We start from the raw sequence: 25,274 nt of genomic DNA, 5'->3' as shown, positions 1-25,274 counted from the left end.
GGTAAAACAAATGATTCTGGCAGTAGTATGGAAGATGGATTGAAGTAAAAACGAGAAGAGAGGTGAGAAAGTGTTGTTTGGGAGTCAATTTCAGTTGCCCAGAGGATGATACCTTGATTGTAAAAACCTCATGCATTTGCTACTGTACCTATACATTAGCTAGCACAGTGCCTTACACAGTGCCTAATAGATATATTTTTTTTCTTTTTTTCTTTTCTTTTTTTTTTTTTTGGTGAGGCAATTGGGGTTAAGCGACTTGCCCAGAGTCACACAGCTAGTAAGTGTTAAGTGTCTGAGGCCAGATTTGAACTCAGGTCCTCCTGAATCCAGGACCAGTGCTCTATCCACTGCGCTACCTAGCTGCCCCTTGCCTAATAAATATTTAACCAATGTTGGACTGTATCATTAAGACACATGCATGCAAAAAAGTCACTGAACTATCCATACTCTTTAACCCCGAGTTTTGACTCCTGGGGTATATCCTGGCATAGATAGGTCAAAAATAAAAACCAAGAAAGGGCTCATATGTACAAGAATATTTTTGTGATAGAGATAAACTCTAAAAACTAGTTGGCCATCCATTGTGTAGAGCTGAACGAACTTCAATTGCAATACAAAGAAACATGGGGAAATTTATACAGACTGATGCAACATAAAACCATATGCACAGTAACTGGGACAATGTCAATTGAAGAGATCATAATAGTACCAGTGATTTCTTTGGAATAGAGAATACCTGGATGAGGAAACTCCCTTCATTAATGCCGACTGTCACCTTTTTTGGTTTCTTTTTAGAGAATTCCTTAGAAGTTAATTGCTTAGAAGTCAGGTGACTTGCTCAGGGTCATACAGCCTATCAGAGGTGGGATCTGAACCCAGACCTTTCTGGTTATAAGGCCAACTCTATTCATTACATCACCCCTAAATGTACATGAAAAGAACAATAAAATTCAACTGAAAGCTGTGTAGAGTAATGACTAATTCTGGCTTTAGAGAAGAAACAAAATAATAACCACAATAATAATAATAATTAGCATTTATACAACTTGTTGGCAAAGTGCTTTATGTAAATGATTTCATTTGTTTCTCACAACTCTTTGAAGTAGGCTGAGAGAATTTAAGTGAGTTGCCCAGGGTCTATATGATTACTGAGTGAGTTCAGGTCAGGTCTTCCTGGATCCAGGTTCAGCCTCCAGTGCAATGGCCCACCTAGCTACCTTAATGTACCTCACTCCTTTCACTGGATAAGTAGGTGGACTATGGGTGTGGGAGAACAGGTTCACTGGTTAAGGGAGTTGGAGAGTTGGAATAGTATATCTAGAAATGAGAAGGAAGGATGATGGATAGATGGATGGATGGAAGGATGGATGGAAAGAAGGAAGGAAAGAAGAAAAAAGGAAGTGAGGGAAGGAAGGAGGGAAGAAAGGAAGGAATGAAGGAAGGAAGGCGAGAAGGAAGGAAAAAGAAAGCAAAGATTCAGAAAAGGGTTCTTTTCCTTTTTTGGTGTAATGGACCCTTTTGGCAGTCTGGTAAAGCCTATGGCCCCTTCTCAGAAGAATGTATTTAAATAATTGAAGGCAACAATAAATTTCACTTAGAAGTTACTGAAAATAAAGGTATGATTTTCCTGTCAAAATTTAGAGACCCACTGAAATCTACCCACAGGGCGTAGGCTCCAAACTAAGAAACCCTACATGAGGGAAACTTTAGTTTGGTCTATATGAGTTTGCCTGGAGTAGGAGAGTAAACATCAGACTTGAAGTCAGAGATTGGGGGATTCAAATCCTGCCTGTCGCCAGTTGAGAGATCATGGTCAAGTCACTGACCCTGAGCCTCAATGTCCGTTCTGTAAAATGGGGATGATAATAGCCAGAGTACCCTCCTCACCAGCTGTTGTGGGGTTTAAATGAGATAATGGGCGGAAAGTACTTTGTAAACTTTCATCCCTAGATAGACACCAACTACTAATATTGTGGGATGGATAATGAAAAGATGGAGGCATTGAATCATCCGAAGACATAATCACATCTCCTGTGTTTCCAACTCTGCAAAATGTTATTTTGCTTTTATTTAATCTATTACTCTTGTTCATCAGTCATATGACTTAATAACTAACCCCAGACCAGACCTGACACAAAACTGCCTTTCTGAAAAGGAAGAGGATCATTTATAAAGAAGAAGGAAACACTGTCTTTAAGGGGAAAAAAAAACCCTTCCAGAATAAGGTATTCTGCATGAACACAACCATGAGGCCGTGATCCTCACTCCAAGAAGGAGGGTACATAAGTTGGGGTGACTGACATTACTTATGGGATTGGATTTGAATTTACCACTCATCTTCAGGGAAAAGAACTTCATTAAAATCATGATAACATTAATTTTGCAAAGTATTACAACAAAAATATTAACGAAACACAGGGACAATCACTCACAAGCAGTAACAGAAAGATGAACACGTCTCCCCCAAAAGGAAGAAAAGGATTGATAGAATACACAGGTTAAAAACCTAGGGAAATACTTCTGGAACAAACAAGAGTAAAAACTGAAAACAGGCACCCATCGCCGGATTTCTCAACTGTAACCAAAACCAGTTTGTCTTTGGATACAGTCTACGAAGCTGCAAAGATCAATAGTGGAATCAAAAGGCACTCCATGGGTGATGGTCACATGAACTTGGCCAACAACATAGTAACGACAAAAATGTCGAATGAAGTATTGAACCAATGTCTGAATCATGTGGGTTTGTTAAAAAATGGAAACAAAGAATTCCATGCTGGCAATTCAGAACCAGATCATGACCAACACAAATAATAAAATGTTTATACAGGGTGTGCCAAAAGTCATGAAAGGGTGACTTTTTTCAAATTTTATAAATGGCGAATAATAAAGAAAAAATAATTTTCAAAAAGTTGTTAAAACATCGTGACTTTTGGCCCATCCTATACTTAAAAAACCCATGTGTAGTGATCAATGTAGAATAAAGAAAGATAATATAAAATAGAAACTATGCAAGTGGTCACTGCAACCCATAAAAATTTAGTCCACACCCAACACTGAGCAAGTCAAGTCTTGGTGGTAGCTAAAATCATACATCAGGGGGCAGCTAGGTGCTACAGTGGATAAAGCACCAGCCCTGGATTCAGGAGGACCTGAGTTCAAATCTGACCTCAGACACTTGACACTTTAGCTGTGCAACCCTGGGCAAGTCACTTAACTCTCACTGCCCTGCCAAAAACAACAACAACAAATAATAAAATTATACATCAAAAACTCACTGTTTCATGAACTGACAATTAACAAATTTCTATGCTTCATAGGCAGGCTTGACACCATAGAACTCCTGGAGTTCTAGTGTCCTAGGGAAGTCAAGCAATAGATTGTGCTGGGATGGGAATATTATCACAGACTGAACTGTTGCCCACAGTTGCCCAGGCATTATATTGATCCAGAAAATCTTAAGATAAACATTTCCAATAGATGTCACTCTACCAAATATTCAGTGTCTGAGATGTGTGGAATGAAAAGCTTTCAAAATATGAAAACCTAACTAAAACATCAAAATCAAAATCATGTGGGAACAGTATGATACACATTCCATCCCAGCTGTTCTGTTTTCTGCTCCTGCTATTGTTCTTGTATAAGATGCCTGTCATGGCTTGCTGTTACCCTATAAAACTGTACAAGGCAGTTATTTTATGCACCAGCACAGCAGTCAGTAGAATATTAACCATACAAGAATCACTAAATGATGATATTGACTTGTGCCAGGACTGTTTCCATCTGATTGCCATTGAGGAAATTGAGAAGAGTGAGTTAACAGCGATAATTATTACAGCAACAAAGCAACAATTATATATTCATCCCTTTAGCCAAAGGTTTCACACTGGTTTTTCAACAGTACTCTCAGCTCTAAGTCACACTATACACATTACTGACCAATGCAGGGCAGTCTTTTATATAAAAAACCCTACCCCTAAGCCAAGATGATATGAAATACTATGAAATTGAGAAGCTACTAAAATGTAAAAAGAAAAACAAGGAACCTAAATTCATTGAAAATCTTAATTCAATGCAAACTCTCAGAAATTCTATTAAAGAAATGACTCAAGAAGCATTTAAGGCCTCAAATGATATTGAAAAAAGAGGTAGATTGGATTGGAATTCCAAAAAGTTCTTTGTTAAATTTGATGGAATGATCCAACCAGCAGACTAATTATATGAAAATGGAGTATTTTTTTTTTTTTGCGGGGCAATGGGGGTTAAGTGACTTGCCCAGGGTCACACAGTTAGTAAGTGTCAAGTGTCTGAGGTTGGATTTGAACTCAGGTCCTCCTGAATCCAAGGCTGATGCTTTATCCACTGCACCACCTAGCTGCCCCTAGAGTAATTTTTAAATGCTGGTATTTCCAATAATAATCAAGAAGAAGCACATTCTTCCACAGTGTGTGAAAGTAAAAATATGGTGGAAGTGACTTGAGTTAGCTTTTGAGGAGCTGTGGAAAGGCATTGTAAGCTTATATCAATATCTAGCTGGTATGTGCAGTAGAAAACTGGAATGCCCCACTGTTCCTTTAAAGGTCATAAAAAAGGAACATTAAGAAATGAATTCGGAAAACAAAGGGCTCTTAGCAATTCTACTATTACTTAATCAGTTACTAAATGTGATGCCAAATGTAAGACAACACAAGGAATCAAAAAGGAACAGATGTAAAATAAATTCAAGAAGTTAATATTGATCAAAAACAAAAACAAAAACAAAACTTTAGGCCTTAGGATTAAAGAAAACCAAGGCATGAGAGAAACTTTGCACAAGATATGGAAAATGTTTGGTCATCTTTATGATTGAAAGTAGTCTAACAAAATGAAAACATGCTGAATTAAATGAAATGGAAATCTCATGCATTGTCCATATAATACAATGAACAGTTATATCTGGGGGAAGTGACAAACTCTGGACTCTAGCAAACTCAAAGCAAAGGAGCTGGATGAGATCAGTCATTATTGGATCTAATCCTCCATATGAATTACTAATGAGGCACATTTCCAGATTCCTCTCAGAAACAAGTTTCATTCAGCCCCCTTTTTAAAAGCAGAAGGCATCCCATAACTATTACTAAAGGATGACAAAACCCATAATCCCCCAAATATTGGCCCATTTAAAGATTTGAAAATTGAGAGGATGGGGGCAGCTAGGTGGCATAGTGAATAGAGCACTGGCCCTGGAGTCAGGAGGACCTGAGTTCAAATCCGGCCTCAGACACTTAACACTTACTAGCTGTGTTACCCTGGGCAAGTCACTTAACCCCAATTGCCTCATAAAAAAAAAGAAAGAAAACTGAGAGGATGCCCACCATTTGGGAAGTAGCTGAACAAGTTATGGTGTATCATGGTGACAGAATACTACTGTGTTATAAGGAATGATGAACCAGATAGTTTCAGAAAAGCAAAGTGAGCAGAACCAAGAGAATATTGCACATAGTAACTTCAAGATTATAACAACGATCAATTGATATATGGGATCAACGATGGTCAACTTAGCCATTCTGGTATAAATGATCCATGGCAGTTCCAAAGATCTCATGATAAACTGATAAACCCTGAGTGCAAATTGGGACAGATTTTTTTTACTTTCTTTATTTTTCTTGCATTTAAAAAAAAACGCAGAACATGTCTAATATCAAAATATGCTTTATAGGTATTCATATGTACAATGGTTATCATATTGCTTACCTTCTCAATGAGTAGGGGAGGAGTTAGAGGAAGGGAGAGAAATGAGGGGGCAGGGCAATGAGGGTTAAGTGACTTGCCCAGGGCCACACATTTAGTAAGTGTCAAGTGTCTGAGGCTGGATTTGAACTCAGGTCCTCCTGAATCCAGGGCTGGTGCTTTATCTACTGCACTACCTAGCTGCCCCTGGGAACTCATGTTTTGTAGGAGGGGTGAGGAAATTGGGGTTAAGTGATTTGCCCAGGATCACACAGTTAGTAAGTGTCAAGGGTCTGAGACCGGATTTGAACTCAGGTCCTCCTGAATCCAGGGCTGGTGCTCTATCCACTGCACCGCCTAGCTGCCCCAGGGAACTCAATTAAAAAAATGTTTCAAAAATAAAAAAGAGTGAAAGAAAAATGAAAGCTTCATTACTTGTTTGCGTATTTTACAAAAATATGCATAATTTGTATTTAAAAAAAAGAACAAACAAGTAAAAGCAAACAAAAATGTTGGCAGAAGAGAAAAAAAGAGGTGTGTGGAAAAGTCTCGTGAGTGTAAAAGGTAACTTACTATCAATTCAGTAATTACTGACCAAGCTGGTCCAAAGTGCAGTACCTTACATATTGCTCTTTGTTAATAACCACAAACCAGGCAGGTAGGTGGTACATGGGACAGAGTACTGGGTGTAAAGTCAGAAAAGCCTGAGTTCAAATCCTCCCTTAGAAACTTCATCTGAGCAAGTCACTTCATCTCTGCTGTGTACAAAGCACCACCCCAAACCTTTCTTTCATGTCTTCTATGCCATCAGTCCACACTCTCAGTGCAGCCCTGCCCTCCTATTTTACCGAGGAAATTAGTATAATATAATCTGAATCCTTCCTCCCATGCTCCAGACCTCTCTACCTCCCCCTCACCACCTCCCAGCCTCTCTTCACTCAGTTATTCCTTCAGGAAAAGGTGGGCCCCTCTTGGATGCTAGATCCTCCCTCCCTCTGTCTTCTCTGGAACTCAGCCCTTAGTCATATTCTCATTTATTCAAAGCGTCTCCCTTTCTCTCTGCCCTCCAAAGGTTGCCACAGGTGCTATTTTCTCAGTTCTCATTGCATTTCATCTCAACAGCTTTCAATAATGCTGCTGAGCAATTTCCACTGCATAATGTCTCTGTCTTTGGTTTCCATGACTTTGCATTCCCCAAGTTCTGCTCCTCTCTGTTTGATCTTGCCCTGGAAGCATGGGTGCTCCCCCAAGGCTCTCTCCTGTCTTCTCCTATTTCTTCTCCATTCGCTCTTATTGATTCCTTTTTCTCCCTGGGTTCAATGATCACCTCTAGGCAGATAACATAAGAATCCATATGTCTAGCTCCAAACTCTCCCTTGAGCTCCAGTCTCACATTCTAATACTTGCTGGATGGGGCAGCTAGGAGGTGCAGTGGATAAAGCACTGACCCTGGATTCAGGAGGACCTGAGTTCAAATCCAGCCTCAGACACTCGACACTAGCTGTGTGACCCTGGGCAAGTCACTTCACCCTTATTGTCCCGCCAAAAAAAGAAAGAGAGATATGTATACAAATACTTGCTGGACTTTGCCTTTTTCACAGGATAAGAGCTAGAAAGAACCTTAGAAGCCAATGGGTCCAATCTCCTTATTTTACAGATGAAGAAACTGAGATCCAGATAGATTCAATTAATTATTCTAGTGTCTGGAATGCCATTTAAACCCAGGTCTTTCCACTTCCAAGTAGTTATAAACCTATTACAACAGCATTTCAGAGAGAACATGACCAAAACAGACCCCACTGTCTCCCCAACCCCTCCTGATCTGCTAGTCATACTAACTTCCCCATTTTTATTCTCGTGGTCACCCAGGTTCAAAACCTCCCAATCAGACTTGACACCTTCAAGTCAGTACATCACCAGGTCCAATGAGTTGCAAAAGGTTGATTGATTAGGATTGGTTTGTAATACCACATCCATCCCCTTGATTCAATGAAACCTAGTTCATCTTATTTTCTCTCACCTAGAATATTGCAATAAACTCTCATTTGGTCCCCTTGTTTACAATCTCTTCTTGTTACAAATCATACAGCCACCGGTGCCAAAATAATCTTCCCAAGGAAAAAAAGTAATCATATCACTCCTTGGCTACTAAAAAAATTGTCAGTGGCTCCTGATTGCCCATGGAATTAAAAAATGTACTCCTCCACCCGGCATTTAACGTCATCCCCACCCCCCCACCCCCGCCAATCTGGTTCCAACCTACTTTCCCAAGTTCAATTCATAGTACTCCCTTTTACCCACTGAAATTTCCTGCCAAACTAGATGACTAGCTGTCCCCCAAATTGGTTCTTTCTTATCCCTTTCTCCATGTTTTAAGACTGTTTCCACATGGCTGAAGGTACTCCCTTTGTTATCCCTACCTCTCAGTATCTTAAACTTCCTTCAAAGCTATACTCCAGGACCCCTTCTATAGAAATCTTTTCTTGACTCCCCTAGAAGTTAGTGCTCTGTCCCTTCTCAAATTGCCTTGTATTGACTTGTCTCTGTCCATGTTCTGCCTTCCCAGTAAGCCCCCTTAGGGAGGCCCCCAGATGTTAGTGCTCTGTCCCTTCTCAAACTGCCTTGTGTTAGCTTGTCTGTGGCCATGTCCTATCTTCCCAGTAAGCCCCATGAAGGAGGAAGGGGTTTGCAAAATTTCATTTTTGTCTCTCCAGACCCAACACAATACCTGGAATTTCTTATAGGTTCAACAGGTGTGGATGGGAGGTTGCTCATCATATTCTGGAACAAAACCAGGGAGCACTCATGGAATCATCAAAGGGAGGACTTCAGGACCACAAAAGCAAAACCTACACATCTGAGAGTTAAGTAGCAAATTACAAAATCCATTATTTTAAAGGGGTGGGTTGGCTAGAGCCTGAAAACAGAAATAGCTTCAAACAGGTTTGGATGACTGCATCGAGCCCAGCTCTGTAATTAGCTATGAAGGGAAACTAGGATGCTCCAGAACTAGCCACCAAGGTTAGTAACACCCTTCCTTCACGGGCCCCTCACTACCACTGTTGGGCAGCACACTGGGCCTGACCCAGAATAGGGACTCTGCTAGTCAGACTATATTTAGCTGGTACTTTCAAGCATTTCTTCACAGGCCCCCCATCCCACTGTCAGAGGCACACTGGGTCTGACCCAGAACAAGAACTCAGCTTTTCAGACTATATTTAGTCAGTATTTCCAAGCCTTCCACAGTTGGAAAAACACATCAAATTGATGATGAGTGAGAAGGTGATTTGTATGAAGGATATAGATTATTGCCTTCCCTTCAGCCAATGAGGTAGCACATGGAAAGTCCTTTGCAAACCTCAATGCAGTATTTAAATAGTAGCTATTATTCTGTCACTATTATACACTGGATTTCAAAACTAAAAGAAACCTCAGAAGTTTCCTTAGCATAGTGCCTGGCAAATAGTAGGTGCTTAATATATATTTATTGAAATGAAGTATTTAGCCCAAACTTGCCCTCATTTGACAGATGGAGAAACTGAGGATCAGAGTCAGGAAGTGACCTACCCCAAGGTCTCACGGGTAGTCAGCAGCCATTCCATGCTTAGGAATTGGACTTAGGCTTTCTGCTGCCAAATCCAGTGTATGAATAGTAAGTGCAGAATGCCCAGTGTACCCTGAAGGACAGAGCAAGGGAGGGTTTCTTCCTTGTTTTTTTTTTTTTTTTTAAGCACCAGGTAATAGCATCTTAGTAGTGAAATAGTAGTTATAAAATGGCACTTATTTCACCAGATCCCAGGGAAATTCAGCTTTTTGGGCAGGGCCTTTGTCTTATCTCATCAACCTACCTTATCTCAGTGAGTAGGAAAAGGATTCTTAACTTGTGTATGTGGTGTGTGTGTGTGTGTGATACAGAGAGAGAGAGACGGAGAGAGAAAAGGGGGGAGGAATGGGAAAGGGAGGGGGAGGGAGGAAGAGATATAGAGAGGGAGATATAAAGAGAAAGACAGAGAAGGGGGAAGGGGAGAAGGAGAAGGCAAGGGGGTGAGGAGAGGGAAAGGGAGGGAGGAAAGGAGAGGAAGAGAGAGAAGGGAAGAGGGAGAGGGAGGGAGGGAAGGGGAGAGGGAGGGAGACAGACAGACAGACAGACAGACCCTCTTTGGCAAACTGGTAAAACCCATGGACCCTACTCAGAATGAATGCTTTAAATGCATAAAATAAATTACAAAGGATTACAAAGGAAAATGGTTGTTTCCAACCAATGACTATAATATTGAAAAATAAAGAACTAAGTTCTCTGACAACAGGGTAAGAATTGCTGCACTAGGGACCTGCTTAATAACACAGTTTGTGTGTGTGTGTGTGTGTGTGTGTGTGTGTTTTGTGGTTTGGACAACTCCCAAGTGAGGACACTCATTTGACCATTCTGAGCTTTAAAAAGGCTAGCATTTAGGAGACTTTCACAAATTTGCATAGCATGGTACATACAGTAGCTCATTTGATCCTCATGACAACCCTGGCATTTTTCTTATTCCTATTTTACAGGTGAAGAAATTGAGGCAGATGGAGGTTAAGTGACTTACATAAAGTCACACAGTCAGTCAGTGTCCGTGGCTGGATTTGAACTCAGGTCTTCCTAACTCCTAGTCCAGAATTCTTAACCACTGTGCCATAAACTGCCTTACAAAAGATTAAGTCACTTACCCAGGGGACTGGGGAAGGGAGGGGAGATTGAACTCAGGTCTTCCTGGCTCCAAGGCCCTGGTGACTACCACACTGTTTCTGACATGCTTCACAATTACAATAATAATAGCTAATGTGTATATGGGTCTCTGCGGCTTGCAAAGCGCTTTACATATATTATCTCATTTTTCCCTCAAAGGTGCTATTATCTCCATTTTACAGATGAGAAAACTGAAGCACACAGTCAGATGACTTCACTGTCCAGGCTCACAAAGGCATGAATGAACTGAATCAGGATTCAAAGAGGTACAGAAAAAAAGCCAAATTCTGCACAGAAGCAAAGCGAACCACGTCGTTTCAGCTCACAAATTTGAGGGAAGAATTTTTCTTTAATTTTTTTCCCCTAAAGTGCACCAAGGGTAACAAATCCAGAGCTTTGAAGGACTCATTGCTTCTTAAATACAAAGCAAAAGCAAAATTGGTTTTTTGTTTGTTTTTAAGGGCTAGTGTTTTTTTGGGTCACAGCTACATAGAAACTATACCAGAGTGTTTATCATGGGATTCCTTCGATGTATATGCCTGAAATTCAGCTTGTTTCAACTGCTGGAATATATGATATACCAAAAGGACCTTCCAGCAAAAGAAGAAAGGATGACGGCCCATATATTGCATAGAGACATCCATCCAAAAGACAGGGAAATGGGATGGCCAGGAACAATTCAGACAAATCAACTCACCATCAAGTGCACGAGGGTTACAGAAGCCTGTTTTTCCCACCCTCAGCCAACCTCTCAGTAACTCTTTGGATCAGCACGTCAAATCTGACAGCTAACATTCCCAAAGCTGTATCAATCTTCTGCAATATCAGTCAACTACAAAACATATGTTGGTGGTCTTCTTGCTACTCAGCCACTCCATCTGACATTAGACAGAATGCACAGCAAGATCATATCAAGAGCCATTGACTCAGAAAATGTCTCCCTGTAGATCCTCGGAGTTGGAAGGGGGCTCAGAAGCCATGAAGGCTATCCCATCCCTGGACAAGAACCATGCTTATAACACAGATGTATCATAAACATGGCATATACGCCGAAACACATATATGTATGCATATACATACATGTGTGTATAAGTGTGAGTGTAGACACACACTCATGTGGTCAGCCAGCATCTGCTGAAAGTCCTCCAGTGAAGAAGAACCTACTCCTTCTCCACCCCTTGCATCTCTGGAATGGCTCCAGTTGTGAGAAAGTCTTTCTTTACACCAAGGTTAACATGGCTTTAACTTCCATTCACTGATCCTGGCTCTTACCCTCTGGGATCAATAGAATAAGTCAATTTCCTGGCCTCCCCCCATTTTGATATGGCAACTATTAGCAAGATCTAAAGCCAGAAGGGACCTCAGGTCATCTAGTCCAAGTTTCCTAATTTTCCAGATAAGGAAACTGAGGGTCAGGGAGGTGCAATGACTTGAACCTAAATCTTTTGACTTCATAGCAAATTATCTTTCCATTCCTGCCTAAATATTCTCCAAGTAACTCCAATTCCTTCAACCAATGGTTCCAGAATGCTGACATTGCTGGTCACCTTCTTTAGACATTTTCCACCATCCCAAAATACAGTACTTAGACACAGATGCAATGCTATTGATTTGGCCTGACGAAAGCACCTACCCATTCATCCAACGAGCATTCATTAAGTGCTTACTGTGTGCCAGGTACTGAGGTAGGTAGTAGGACCACAAAGACAAAAATGAAATTATTCTCTGTCCTCAAGGAACTCAGGAGAAAACAATATGTACTCAGAGAATGAAACACAAAATATTTTCTGAGGAAAGGTCACTAGCAACTAGGGAGACCTGGATGAGTTTTCTGTAGGAAGTGACACTTGGCCTGAGCTTTAAAGGGAGCAAAGAATTATATGAGGTAGAGGTGAGGAGAAGATGTTCTGAGCATCGTGTTCAACTGCACAGTATTGGAGATGAATTATTATGCAGGGGAAACAGCAAGCTATCACTTTGGTAGGAATGCAAGGGGCATAAAGTTTGAAGCCAGACTGTGAAGGCTTTTAAAGGTCCCCAAATTTTAGTCTAGAGGCAAGAGAAAGACAATAGTGCAGAGAAATGATGCAGGGCCTGGTATTCTACAGTCCATGGGGTCATGAAGAGTTGGACACAAATGAACAACAACTTAGCCGGAACCAGATGAAAATATAATTGGGAAATAAATAACAAAATAAATTTAAAAACCAATAAAACATAGACAATATTAATATGTGGTTTTCTAAGTCAATACATACCATGCGGGGAATCTTATTCATGGTTTAATGGTCCCTTTTCTATCCTTATTAGCTGTCTGACCCTGGGCAAGTCACTTAAACCTGTTGACCTCAGTTTCCTCACCTGTAAAATGAGCTAAAAAAGGAAACCACAAACTACTCCAATATCTTTGCCAAGAAAACCCCAAATGGGGTCACAGAGGGTCAGACATGACTGAAATGACTCAACAACAACAAAATTTCTATTTGATTTTGACACCACTGCTCAAAAACACTAAGAGGTTAGGTGACTTGCCCAGGATCACAAAGTTAATATTTGTCCAAGTCAGGACTTGCCTTCTTGGCTCAGGGACCAGCTCTTTATTCACTACATGAGCTATTAATTTGCTGAGCTCTATAATAAATCCTAATTAATCCAGTAACTGTAAGTGAAACCAACCACCCAAGCAAGAATAGAAATGTTTTGACTCATTTTGTTAAACCCAACCTACCACCATAAAGAGGAGCTAGGTGGTGTGGCGGATAGAGCACTGAGCCTGATGTCAGGAAGTCTCATGTTTCAGAATTCAAATCTGACCTCAGACACTCACTAGCTTTGTGACCCTGCCAAGTCACTTAGCCCTGTTTGCCTCAGTTTCCTCATATGTCAAATGAGCTGGAGAAGGAAATGGTAAACCACTCCAGCATTTTTGCCAAGAAAACCCCAAATGGGGTCATGGAGAGTTGAACACGACTGAAAAACAATTAAATACCATCACCATGACCACCAAGATCATAGGGGCATAGATCTGAAAGAGACCTCAGGAACACGAGAGATCACCTTAGTTGCAGAAGAGGAAATAGACCCTAAGAGGTTAAATGCCTTTGTTGTCCAATATCAGAAGGCAAGGGAGGCAAAGATGAGGGTCGAGAACCTAAGGCTTGATGCCTTTGGTTGACCAAGCACCATTCTAGGTCCTTTATGGAGATAAAAGCCATAATCCCAGCCCTCACATTTAGTCAGGAGGAGATACGATGTTACCAGAGAACAACACCAATATTATGAGACACAGCATGGATGGTGGTGTAGTGAATAGAACAGAGGAATTGGTGTCAAAAAGACCTGGATTCAAATTCTGCCTGCTACTAGCTATAGGACCCTGGATGTGCTACTTAATCTCTCTAGGTTTCGGTTCTCCCCTAACATCCCTTTCAGCTTTCAATCTATGAACCCATAACATACCTAGTTGGGGAGGATGTCAGTGACCACACAGAGAATTCTAGAAGCCTCCTGAAAAAGGTGGCAGGTGGAAGACATCCCCAAAAAGAGAAAAAGACCTATTTGTACAAAAATATTTATAGCAGCTCTTTTTGTGGTGGCTAAGAATTGGAAATCAAGGGAATGCCCATCAACTGGGATTGGCTAAACAAACTATGGTATATGATGGTGATGGAATATTATTGTGCTATAAGAAATGACAAATAGGATGATTTCAGAAAGGCCTGGAAAGACTTGTATGAACTGATGTATAGTGAAGTGAGTAGAACTAAGAGAAGAACATTGTGCACAGAGACAGCAATATTGTTTGATGAAGAACTGTGAAAGGCTTAACTATTCTCAATCAGACAATGATCCAAGACAATCCCAAAGGACTAATGATGAAGTGTACTATCCAGCTCCAAAGAAAGAACCGATATTGATGGAACACAGACTGAAGCATGCTGTTTTTCACTTTCTTTCATTTTTTTTTGCTTTTATTCAAATTTGTGATGGTGGAGGCCAGGGATAGGACTGAGGAGAGGAAAACAAGGCAGGAAGGGAGCCCTCAGTTGTAGGACAGATGCCATCAGCTTCTAGATCATCTTGATTTCCAGACAAAAGCAGCTGAACTTATTTTAGTACCTAATAGGAAATCACTGAAGATTTTAAAGCAGGAGTGTCCTGATCAGCTCTATACTATATGAATAAGTGAAAAAGCATATGATAAGCCCTACCCACTATAGGTCAAGCTAGGTAATTGCAGTGGATACACAGGGATACCCTCTGCTCTCAAGGAACTCCCTTTAGGATAAGATAACACATGCAGGAGGGTACAGGGTGGATGTCAAGACCCAGAGATCCTTATAATGTGTTAGGATGTCTGACCCTATAATACCTCATTATCGATTGTGAGACATGGAAAACATGACACAGAACCGCCCAACATGCCTGGCTGGCATCTATAAGCTGTGCTCTATAAGCAAAGCAGAATGGCAAAACCTCCAAAGAAATGTAAGATGTGCACATTTAGAGACACCTCCACTCCAAATGTTCATTTGGTCCTCTTCAGGCACAAAGGACAACAACCACATCATTATCACACACTGCCTTGAGCTCTGTTACAAAATACCAGTTGCAAAACGTTTTCCCCACATTATCACAGAAACATACCAGAGAGTTTAAGAAAGGTCCTAGGGGAAATGGGAGCAAACACACAGCTGTACAGACTGGGGAAATGCTCCCTACATTACAGAGGACAGGACGTCAGCCTTTCTGCGATGAAGACAAGCTTCAGAGATTGACCACTGGGTACACCATGACGATGGGGTCCAAAGGGAGGCGGGAAACACCACCTTACAAGTGAGCACCTCCAATTCTCAGACAGAGTCAAGCCAATCTGGCCAATCACTCGGTACTACCTAAGGGGAAAACATACATACCTGCTGTCACCATCCCCAAAAAACTTTTCTGCTGAACATTAGCTCATGAATGTAAATGGCAGCCCAGGTCACAACTATCCTTCCCCCATTCCTTATGTCAGATATTTATTTTAGGTGGTTGCATAATAAAATAAAGTATCTTCCATCTGGTGGGCATTGTTTTGATTCAGTTAGGCTTTTGCCAATCCAACTAGGAGTTGGTGTGGCTGAATAGATGGGGTGCTGGGCTTGGAGACTGGAAGACCCAGGAACAAATCCCATTTTTGTTATTTACTAGCTGTGTAACTCTGGGCAGAAGACTCAGCCCTTCTCAGGCTCATTTTTCTTATTTGTAAGATAGGGTCAATGAGACATGTAATACTTTCCTTACAGGGTTGTTGTGAGGGCCAATGTCATAACATATAGAGTACTTTGCAAGCCTTAGAACACTATAAAAGTTTCTGGGGTGATAAAGATATTTTTTCAGACACAATCCTATAGAAAAATCAATCTGAAGTGAATCTCAAGTTGGTACAATAAATATTCAGGTTGCTAACACTACTACTTAAAGAAACCCACAGCTGATATTTATATAGCACTTTAAAGTCTGAGAAGCATTTTAATCATGTTATTTCACTTTATCATTACAATAACCCTGTGAGGCAGGTGTTTTATTAACTCTCATTTGAGGAAACTGAAGATCAGAGAGGTTAAGGGACTTGCTCAGGGTCACACAGCTAACAAATCTCAGAGAGTGGATTCAAATCCAGGTCCTCCTGACTCCAACCTCAGAGCTTTCCCTACTATACAACATTGCTTCTCTAAGAAGAAGGAAAAAAAAAACCTTTAATCAAGTCAACAAGTACTTATTAAATGCATACTATGGGCTAGAGACTATGCTATGTGCTAAAGATTCAGAGAAAAGAACAAAATATTAGCCCTGTTCTCAAGGAGCTCTCCGTCTAATGATGGAAGACAACATGCCAACAACTACATGCAAACAAGCCACAGACAGAATAAATTGGAGCTCATTAACATTAGCTGCTATAGGTACAACAGTCAGGGAGAGGAAATCCGCTTCAAGTTCTTTGACTCAAAAGTACAGAAGGGCAGGTAGATACCGTCCAATTATACACAGTTATACCTCTCTGTATCTGTCTGTCTCTCTCCCCCTGCCTCCCTCTTCCCCTCTCTCTTTCTGTCTGTCTCTGTGTTACACACACACACACACACACACACACACACACACACACACACACACACACACACACAATGTGAATCAAGGACAGAGAGCAGTAGCATTTGGGTCCATGGCCAGTGACTTTTATTTTGTATAAACCACAGGACTGAGAGTGTGAAGGGCCCTTGGAGATGATTAGGTTCAATCCCTTCAGTTTACAAAGGAGGAAATTAAGAGAATTGAGTGGACCAAGTTGGGAAGTAGCAGAGCTGAATTTTGAAGCCAGGTCTTGGGACTCCAAATTAGAGTTCTTCAGTAAATGCTTTAGCAAAACATACTTTACAGGGGCAGCTAGGTGGCACAGTAGATAGAGTACCGGCCCTGGAGTCAGGAGGACCTGAGTTCAAATCCGGCCTCAGACACTTAACATTTACTAGCTGTGTGACCCTGGGCAAGGCACTTAACCCCAATTGCCTCACTAAAAAAAAACCAAACATACTTTACAAATAACTTGTAAGGAAATCACTTCTATGAAAAGGTTTCATCAACTTAATAGGAAAATAAGAAAAATTCAGACTGAGCTGTACCTGCTACCCATTTGATACCCATATTGACTATTTTCTAAATTCCTATCTTGGAATTAAAAAAGCTGCACAAATTATAGAAGACAGCTTGGTGGCACATGGATCGAATGTTGGACCCGGAATTAGGAAGACATTTTTCTGGGTTCAAATCTGGCCTTAGGCACTTACTAGCTATGTGACTCTGGACAAATCACTAAGCCCTGTTTGCCTCAGTTTCCTCATCTACAAAATCAGCTGGAGAAGGAAATGGCAAAACACTTTAATATCATTGCCAAGAAAAGCCCAAATGGGGTCACAGGGAGTCGGACATGACTGGAACAACTCAATACAAGAGAAAATAGAAGGGAGAAAAATGTCAAAAGTTTTTCAAATGGTATTTGGGACTTTAGATCTCTCCCACCCCAACCCCACTTCCATTCAACAAATTCAATCCATCTTGGTGATGTTGAACAGACACAGTGTTGTATGGTGACAAAACCATTAACACTGGAGTCAGAGGACTTGGGGGTGGGGAGGAAACACCTTATCACCTGTAAAACTTCAGCCAGGTCACTCTTTCTCTATGGGTTCCTGTTTCTTCATTTGCAAAAAAAAAAGGGGGCTTCGATTAAATGATATCTGAGGTCCCTTCCAGGTCTAAATTGATGTTCCTATGATGCTAAGTATAAAGTTAATTATGAAAAACTACTAGGGAGTATTAAACCACCTATTGTTCCTGGACGTTGATCCAAGTGGCCTTAAAAAATTACTATCAGTCATTTCCACTATATGCAAAGAGACATTTGGGGGGTTTTGCCTGGTAGAAAACAAAGCAATTTTTTAAAGATCATAGAGAAAACCTACAATCGTTTGAAAACTGAGGGGAAATTACATTTATATCCCAGCTCTACTCAATCTCAAAGATCAAAAGTAAATATTATTTTAAGATGCTGCCAAAAAACAGCTGAATTCTGCAGGTCTTAGAACTAAGATTTTTCAGAACTAACATTTCCAGTGCAAACATGCATTGGAAAAAATGGCTCTTTTCCAAAGGATCTGGGCAGTACATTTCCTGGGATGGTGCAGAGTATATGGAAATAGCTCTCCACATATGTTGAAAATTAATTGCCAAAATACTGGTCATTCCCATTATTAACTTAATGGATACAATCAAATGCACGATAAGGTAGTAAAGGACCCAGACTGCCACCAACCCTCCCCACCCTCCAATCTCTCTCTCTCTCTCTCTCTTTATTTATTTTTTTTTTTTGGTGAGGCAATTAGGGTTAAGTGACTTGCCCAGGGTCACACAGCTAGTTAAGTGTCAAGTGTCTGAGGCTGCTTTTGAACTCAGGTCCTCCTGAATCCAGTGCCAGTGCTCTATCCACTGAGCCACCTAGCTTTCCCCCAATCTCTTTCTCTTTTTTTTTAAATTTTAAGTGAGGCATTTGGGGTTAAGTGTCTGAGGTCGGATTTGAACTCAGGTACTCCTGACTCCAGGGCTGGTGCTCTAATCCACTGCACCACCTAGCTGCCCCCCAATGTCTTTTTAATGCTGAAGAGGTCCCAGCATTGTTTTCTTGTTAATGAAAGTCAAGTCCCAGGGAAACTGAGAGTCTTGTACCTCTTCAACCAATGCTACCTTTCAATGAGGTACAAAGAATAGTGACAGCTAACCATCCATCTTTAGAGTACGATTGCCTTCTTCCCTGCTAATAATTGCCCAGTGGGTATGGGTGAATCTAAACCAAGTTTCAGGCTGTCCAGCAGAATGAGATACCAAAACACTTGTTGAAACTCAACAGTTAAAGAATGAGATTATGGAAAGAGGGTTGAACTCGGATTTCTAGGGCCTGAGTTCGATTTCTGACTCTATTACTTAGTACCTCATGTGACTCCAGGCAAGTCACTTCACCTATATAAACCTTGGTTTAGGCTCAGCTAGGTGGCGCAGTGGATAGAGTACCAGCCCTGGATTCAGGAGGACCTAAGTTCAAATCCAGCCTCAGACACTTAACACTTACTTGCTGTGTGACCCTGGGTAAGTCACTTAACCCCCATTGCCCAGCAAATAATAAACAAACAAACAAACATTGGTTTACATATCTAAGTATCTTGGTATATATACAAGCACTTATGACTTGTAAGACTCATCTTCTTAAGTTCAAATTCACTCTTAGATACTTATTAGTTGTGTGACCCTGAGAAAGTCACCTAGCCCCTTTTTGCCTCAGTTCTTCATCTGTAAAATTATCTGGAGAAGGAAATAGCAAACCACTCCAGTATCTTTGACACAATCCCCACCCCCCACCCCAAAAGGGGTTACGAACATGACTGAACAACAAATCTTGGTTTCCTTATATGGAAAATGAAGAAGTTGGATGTCTGGATGGACTTTAAGGTTCCTCCCACATCAGTGTGAGGCATGTGGCTTAGCTGATGGAGAAGCAGGTCTAGGAGACAGGCTCTGGTTGAGCCACTTAATCTCAGAGCCCCAGGTGAATCTCTAAGACAAAATCAGAAAGAAAAGTAGAAGAGAGAGAGGCTGAGCTGTACTGGTGGAAGGTGGAATCACTAAGAAACTAGATCCATCAACAGGTTTGTTTCCTGGGGCAGATGGACTATCTGAATGAGTTTTTCTTTTTTTTAAATTTCCAAGCCAGAACATGCTCATCCCTCCCTTCCTCCCTTCCTTCCTTCCTCCCTTCCTTCCTTCCTTCCTTCCTTCCTTCCTTCCTTCCTTCCTTCCTTCCTTCCTTCCTTCCTTCCTTCCTTCCTTCCTCCCTCCCTCCCTCCCTTTCTTCCTTCCTCCTTCCTTCCTCCCTTTCTTTCCTTCCTTCATCTTTTTTTTTTTGGGGGGGGGGAGGAGAACATGGAGGGGGGGAAGAATAACATTTCCCAAAGAAGGTGATCCAAGGTCTAGCCAGTAGTTAGGCTAAAATCATAATCAAACTATTAGTAACTTTGCTGTAGTGATTTCTGTGGCCTAGATTTGGATTCTCGTGCTTCTGAGATTTCCCCGTCAGTGTCTGAGGTCCCATCTGGAATCACCCAGTTGTAATAGGTTTTTACATTGCCTCCCACTCACCCTCCCACCATATGAAAAGACTCAACTTCCTACCCAAACCGGTTTGGAAGACTGCAGGCCGCTCCCAACCAGCTGGACAATGTACAATCCCAAAAGGGAGAGCTTGTATTTCTTGGCCACTTCAGAGATTAAAGGCCTCCTATCCTCTGGCTAAACATGGGACCAATTTCCGGTTCTCATAAGGCAGAAATCTTCATCCTTCTGAAAAGTGAGATAACTAGGCTCTGTCATCCCCTTGGATTCAGGAATTGTGCTAAGGCTGCCTTTGAGCAAAGAGCTTCTCTGGGCTCTGGCTCCCCTGTAACTTGGGGGCCCTGAGCAGAGCACAAGCCCTGAAAATCCTAACAAGAGCCAGAGAAAATGAGAAAATGACATTGCAAAGAGGATTAGGACTTCATCACTCCCATGTTTTGCCATCTTTACTAGGTTTCAGAAGATTCCCAGCATGCTCTGAAAGTGAAATGCCCAGTCAAAATGACCCCTAAAGCATTTCAAGGAATGGAGAATCTGTGAAGGGATGGGGTACCAAACTACCATCATCAGAACCTAGGGCGCTGATGGGATATTCCCATTAAAAGCAAGTGAGGGCCTTGAGTTTGCAAGAGCAACAAGAACTTTGCTTATGAAGGTACTGGGGTGGGGGCGGGGCACTACCAGGGAAGCGATTTGAAAAAGTGAGAAATCTAGTGTTACAGGAAATTAGCATCCCTCTAATACAAAGGTGTGTGTGTGTGGGGGGCAGGTGGCAGAGCCAGAAAGACTGTGGCAACAGGCAGCGCCTGAAGACTCGAGGACACTGCTAGCTACTGCCTCTTTGGAGTTTCACCCAAAGCCCACTCTCTTTAAAGAGGGCCAACTTAGTGGCGGTTGTCAGATCTCGAATGTGGGAGCAGCAGGATGGAAACTTGGGGGGAAATTAACAAAAAGAGATAACTGGGGTTCTTTTAAATGTGAAAATTGGAAGAGACCTTGGGGACCATATTAATTCTAGGACTTCTTAGTGTGTGTGCGTGTGTGTGTGTGTGTGTGTGTGTGTGTGTGTGTGTGAGAGAGAGAGAGAGAGAGAGAGAGAGAGAGAGAGAGAGAGAGAGAGAGAGAGAGAGAGCGAGCGCGCTACCCCTTGGGCAGTTTGGTGAAGCATATGGACTCTTTTCTCATAATGTTTTTAAACGAATAAAATAAAGAGGATTACACAGGAAAGCAACGTATTGAAGTATATTTATCAAAATATTAAAGAATCAAGTTCCTAGACCTCCTGAAATTGCAACCCCCTGATTCTGTCCGACTTCTTCTACAAGGCCAAAAACCCAACCTCTCAACAACATCCCCCGGAAGAGATGGACCTAGCTCCTCCTTGAAGACCTTGCTAGTGATGGGGAACTCACTATGTCTCCAAGATGCTCCGTCTAATTTTGGACAGCTCTAATTGTTAGAAAGTTCCTCCCTACATCAAGCCGAAATCTCCTCTGAAACCACCCCCTTCTCGCACATCGGGGTCTGCAAAAGTTCTTCCCAGGGCGCAGATCGCTCCTCTCCAGATCTTCAAACCGGTGACTGAGATAGCTCTTGGTCACCTCTCTCGCCCCATGCTCCAGATTGGAAGAGCTTAAAATGGAGAAATGGAAGGCTGGGGCGGGGGGGGGGGCGTGGAGAAGCCCCCCAGTCTCTAACGCTGAAGCCAAGCTCTTTGATCGGACCGGCACACACACAATAAAAGTCCCTCCCCGCTTCGTCCGGGCTCAGCGCCTTTCGCAGATCACTTCCCTCCCGCCCGTCTCCCATCGGCCGCCAAAGCCGTGCTCCACCCCCGCTCCCGCTTCTGGGTTGGGGCCGCCGGGCCGGAAGGATGACAATACCTCGTTTTGTCTCCGAAAGGCAGCATAGCCGAGGCTCGGAGGGGAGACCATGCAGCCTCGGTCCTACAGCCCGGAACTCCTGCCTGCGCCCGAGTCGCCCCGCGACCGGGCTGCGGAGGGAGGTGCGCCGGGCGAGGCGAGGCCGGGCGAGGCGAGGAGCGGCTGCCCCGCCAGGTGATGCTGGGACACGCCCTTGAACTCCCGAAGCTCCCACGACGCGACGCGAGGACGCTGCCCCCTAGCGGGGAGCGCTTGGCACAGCTGCCCCCCAGGAGGAAGGCTGTTGATCTGCCCCACGGCTTCCCCAAGTCCGGGGCCGGCTTCGAATCCTGACAAACTCAGGCGTCCCTGGCTAGGCCCCCAGGCCAACTCTTTCCTGCTTCTCCCAGCCCCTTGCGCGGCGGCCTTCCGTGCCTTGGACGGCAGGCCAACCGACGGCCGGCCCTCTTCTCCAGGAGTCTGGGCTGCGCGCTCCTGCGAGGAGGAGCGAAGCGCAGACACCCGGTGACAGTGCCTCTGTCCCGGCCCTAGATGCTGCTGCCGCTGCCCCTGCCCCTGCTGCCCCAGCTGCCCAATCCTCCCTCCGTCCCACCCCGGACAGGCAGGAACAACTAACTGTTGGGGCCCTGCGGGAAACAGCACCGCCCCCCCCCCCTTGGCCCGCCCCCCTCCTACTGCAGCTGTAGCGATTCCTCTCAGTTAGACGGCACACACACACACACACACACACACACACACACACACACACACACACACTCACTCTCTCACACACACGCACTCACACTCAGGCTCAAGCTCCACCCCTGCTGGGCTAGGCTGAACAAGACTAGTGAAGACGGACAGCATGCCCAGGCTCCCTCTTTCTTCTCGGTCTCTTTTTCCTCCCTCCTTGGACTGCGGCTGGTGCTCTCGGGCCTGGCTGGCTCCCTTCCGTCCAGGACAGCCGGACCGGACCGGGCCTGGCGCGCTCAGTTAGCCAGGGCTGCTCCAGACCCGCCATTTGCTCGGGGTCTCCTCCCAGCCCTGCCCAGCTCCGCCTCTGCCCCGGCCCCGCCCCCACCGTTCTTCTCCCTCTCCTCTATCCCTCTCATGTGCCAGGCTGCGGGGGCCTCCTAGAGAGCCCAGCACTGACCCAGGCCAGGCCGGAGCCCCGGGACAAGGCTCAGCGGCCTTTCTAGGCATCTCCTCAAAACTCCCAAAGGGGTAAAAAAGCTAGAATTTCAGAAAAGTGGGTGGCGGCCGGATCATTGTCAGGGGGCCAGGGTGAGACTGCACAGGGATGATTGCAGGTTCCAGCCCCCCACCCAATTTTAAGCACACACAATCTCTCTCTCTCTCTCTCTCTCTCTCTCTCTCTCTCTCTCTCTCTCTCTCTCTCTCTCTCTCTCTCTCTCTCTCTCTCTCTCTCTCTCTCCTCTATACCTTCGGATACCCACTGGGAAAGAACTCGAAATAAACTGGCCCTTTCTTCCGGGCTCCGAGGAGCAAAAACTGTTGGGGTTCGCCCTGGGGTTGAGGACAAAGTGGGAGGGCAGAAGTGAGGCGGGAGCGTGGACCCGGAAAGCAGGAAAAAACTCTTTGCTCCGAGGAAGCCCCGGCAGGGCTGCAGACTTGTCTCTGCGCTCCCACTGGATCGGCAGCCGGACGGGGCTTCTGGCGGGGCCGGAGCTCGGGGAGGGATCCCCGAGATCTCCGAGCCCCAACTCGCTCCTGCGATCGAAAGCGCAGAGAGTTAGAGTTGAGAAGGGATCTTAGAGGTCACCTGGTCCAAGCCCCTGTTTCGTGGGCTTTTGTTCTCCAAGCCCTAGGAGCGGTGCTGGGGTGACTCCCGGGCCAGGGGCAGGAGCATGGGGGGGAAAGGAGAGGAAAACAGCCGCGGACCTCCGAAAGCCCCCAGGCTCTCCGGCGCGAGGCTTGCGGACACTTGGCTTACCTTGTGGCTTTCCGCACAAAGTAGGAGGAAGTAAAGTCCCAGTGGTCGTCCAGCCACGCTTCTACCCAGGCGGAGTCCCGGGGCTCCCCGGGCTGCCCGGGCTGCCGCGGCCGCTGCTGCTGCTGCTGCTGTTGCTGCTGCTGCCGCTGCCGCTGCCGCCGGCGCCGGCGCCGCCCCCGTGGGCTCGGGCTCGGGCAGCCCGGCTCCATGGTCCGCAGTGCTGCCCCCGCCCTGGGGCCGCTACTCGCTGGAGGCGCTCGGGGCCCTCCTCCCTTCCCCCCCGCGGGGGCCCGCCCTCGCGGAATCCGGAGCCCGAGCGCTCCAGACCCTCCTCCCCTGGCCCGGCGGGCTGGAGGGACAGAGGGCGGAGGGCGGGAGCGCAGCGCCGGCCTCCCCCGCCAGTCTCCGGGCGCGCCACCGGCTCTCCAGGTGTGGCAGGCTCTGGCAGAGGCAGCGCTCGACTGAAACTGACACGGAGGCTGAGGATCAGGGCACTTTGGGGAGAGGTGCCTCCCCTGCTGCCCTGTGTCCCCGGGGCGTGGGTGCTCAGACGCGGGCAGACTCGGCCACCGGGGTGCGCTGCGAGCCAAGTGGAGCTAGCAGAGGAGGACGGAACGCGGGGCTGTGGGGGGCTGGGGTGGGGGGGGTGCAGGTTTCTGTGCCTAGCTGGAATCGGAGAAAGTCTGCTTACGGGTGAAACTCCCCGACCAAGATTACAAGGGAGGGTGGGACTTGCTAGACTTCACACCTGGCGCCCAGAGAAAGCAATGGGGGAGCCCCATAGGGGGCTGGGGAGAACAATAAAAGCATCCCTCCTTAACTGCTAGCCACATTGAGAGCCAAGGATCTGTCCACTGCAGCCAGCCACGGGGAACGGAGTGCTTGCGAATGTTGCAGCACTTAGCACCAGTGACTTGCCACAAAGTGTGCGCTTAATAAACGTTTATTCATTACTGACTACTCAGGGATCTGGGTCTGTTTCTTCTAATGACCACTGAGGACAAGCCAAGTTTTCTTCTCTTCACAGGCCCAATTTTGAGAACCAAGTTCCTTTACAGCACGCTCATAACCCAGTTTCTATCTGTACCTAAAGATCACACATTTTCTTATTTTGCCTAGTTGATGAATATTTAGTGAATATTCATTAAATGTTCTGCTATTTACTTCTCATGAAACTTTGGATAAATGAATTCCCCTCTTTGGGCCTCACTGTCCTCATCTGTAAAATAAGGGGTGGAACTGAATGGCTTCTAAAATCTCTTTCATCTCTTCCAGTTTCTCTGTCTGTGTGGTCCTCAATTGAGCAGATGGTTTCACCCTAAAACTAGAG

General features: G+C 44.4%; 1 protein-coding gene across 4 annotated transcripts in view; it reads right to left on the bottom strand.

Moving 5' to 3' along the window:
* The window catches only part of PDE5A (phosphodiesterase 5A), a 187,219-nt gene extending 162,988 nt beyond the window's left edge, over positions 1-24,231 (bottom strand). For 2 of the 4 annotated variants that reach the window (XM_043971733.1, XM_043971734.1), the window contains exon 1: positions 23,945-24,231. In XM_043971733.1, the coding sequence (XP_043827668.1) occupies positions 23,945-24,153 (209 nt within the window). In that variant the 5' untranslated portion in view covers positions 24,154-24,231. Of the gene's footprint in view, positions 1-22,011; positions 22,554-22,793; positions 23,016-23,944 lie in introns of those variants that run through there. The other 2 variants (XM_043971737.1, XM_043971735.1) reach the window with 2 other exon arrangements.
* Between the last annotated feature and the right edge of the window lie 1,043 nt (positions 24,232-25,274).

The sequence above is a fragment of the Dromiciops gliroides genome, chromosome 6, assembly GCF_019393635.1.
Source record: "Dromiciops gliroides isolate mDroGli1 chromosome 6, mDroGli1.pri, whole genome shotgun sequence".
Classification (NCBI taxonomy): Eukaryota; Metazoa; Chordata; class Mammalia; order Microbiotheria; family Microbiotheriidae; genus Dromiciops; species Dromiciops gliroides.
Note: the sequence above shows the minus strand (reverse complement) of the source record. Positions and strands in the feature narration are given on the sequence as shown.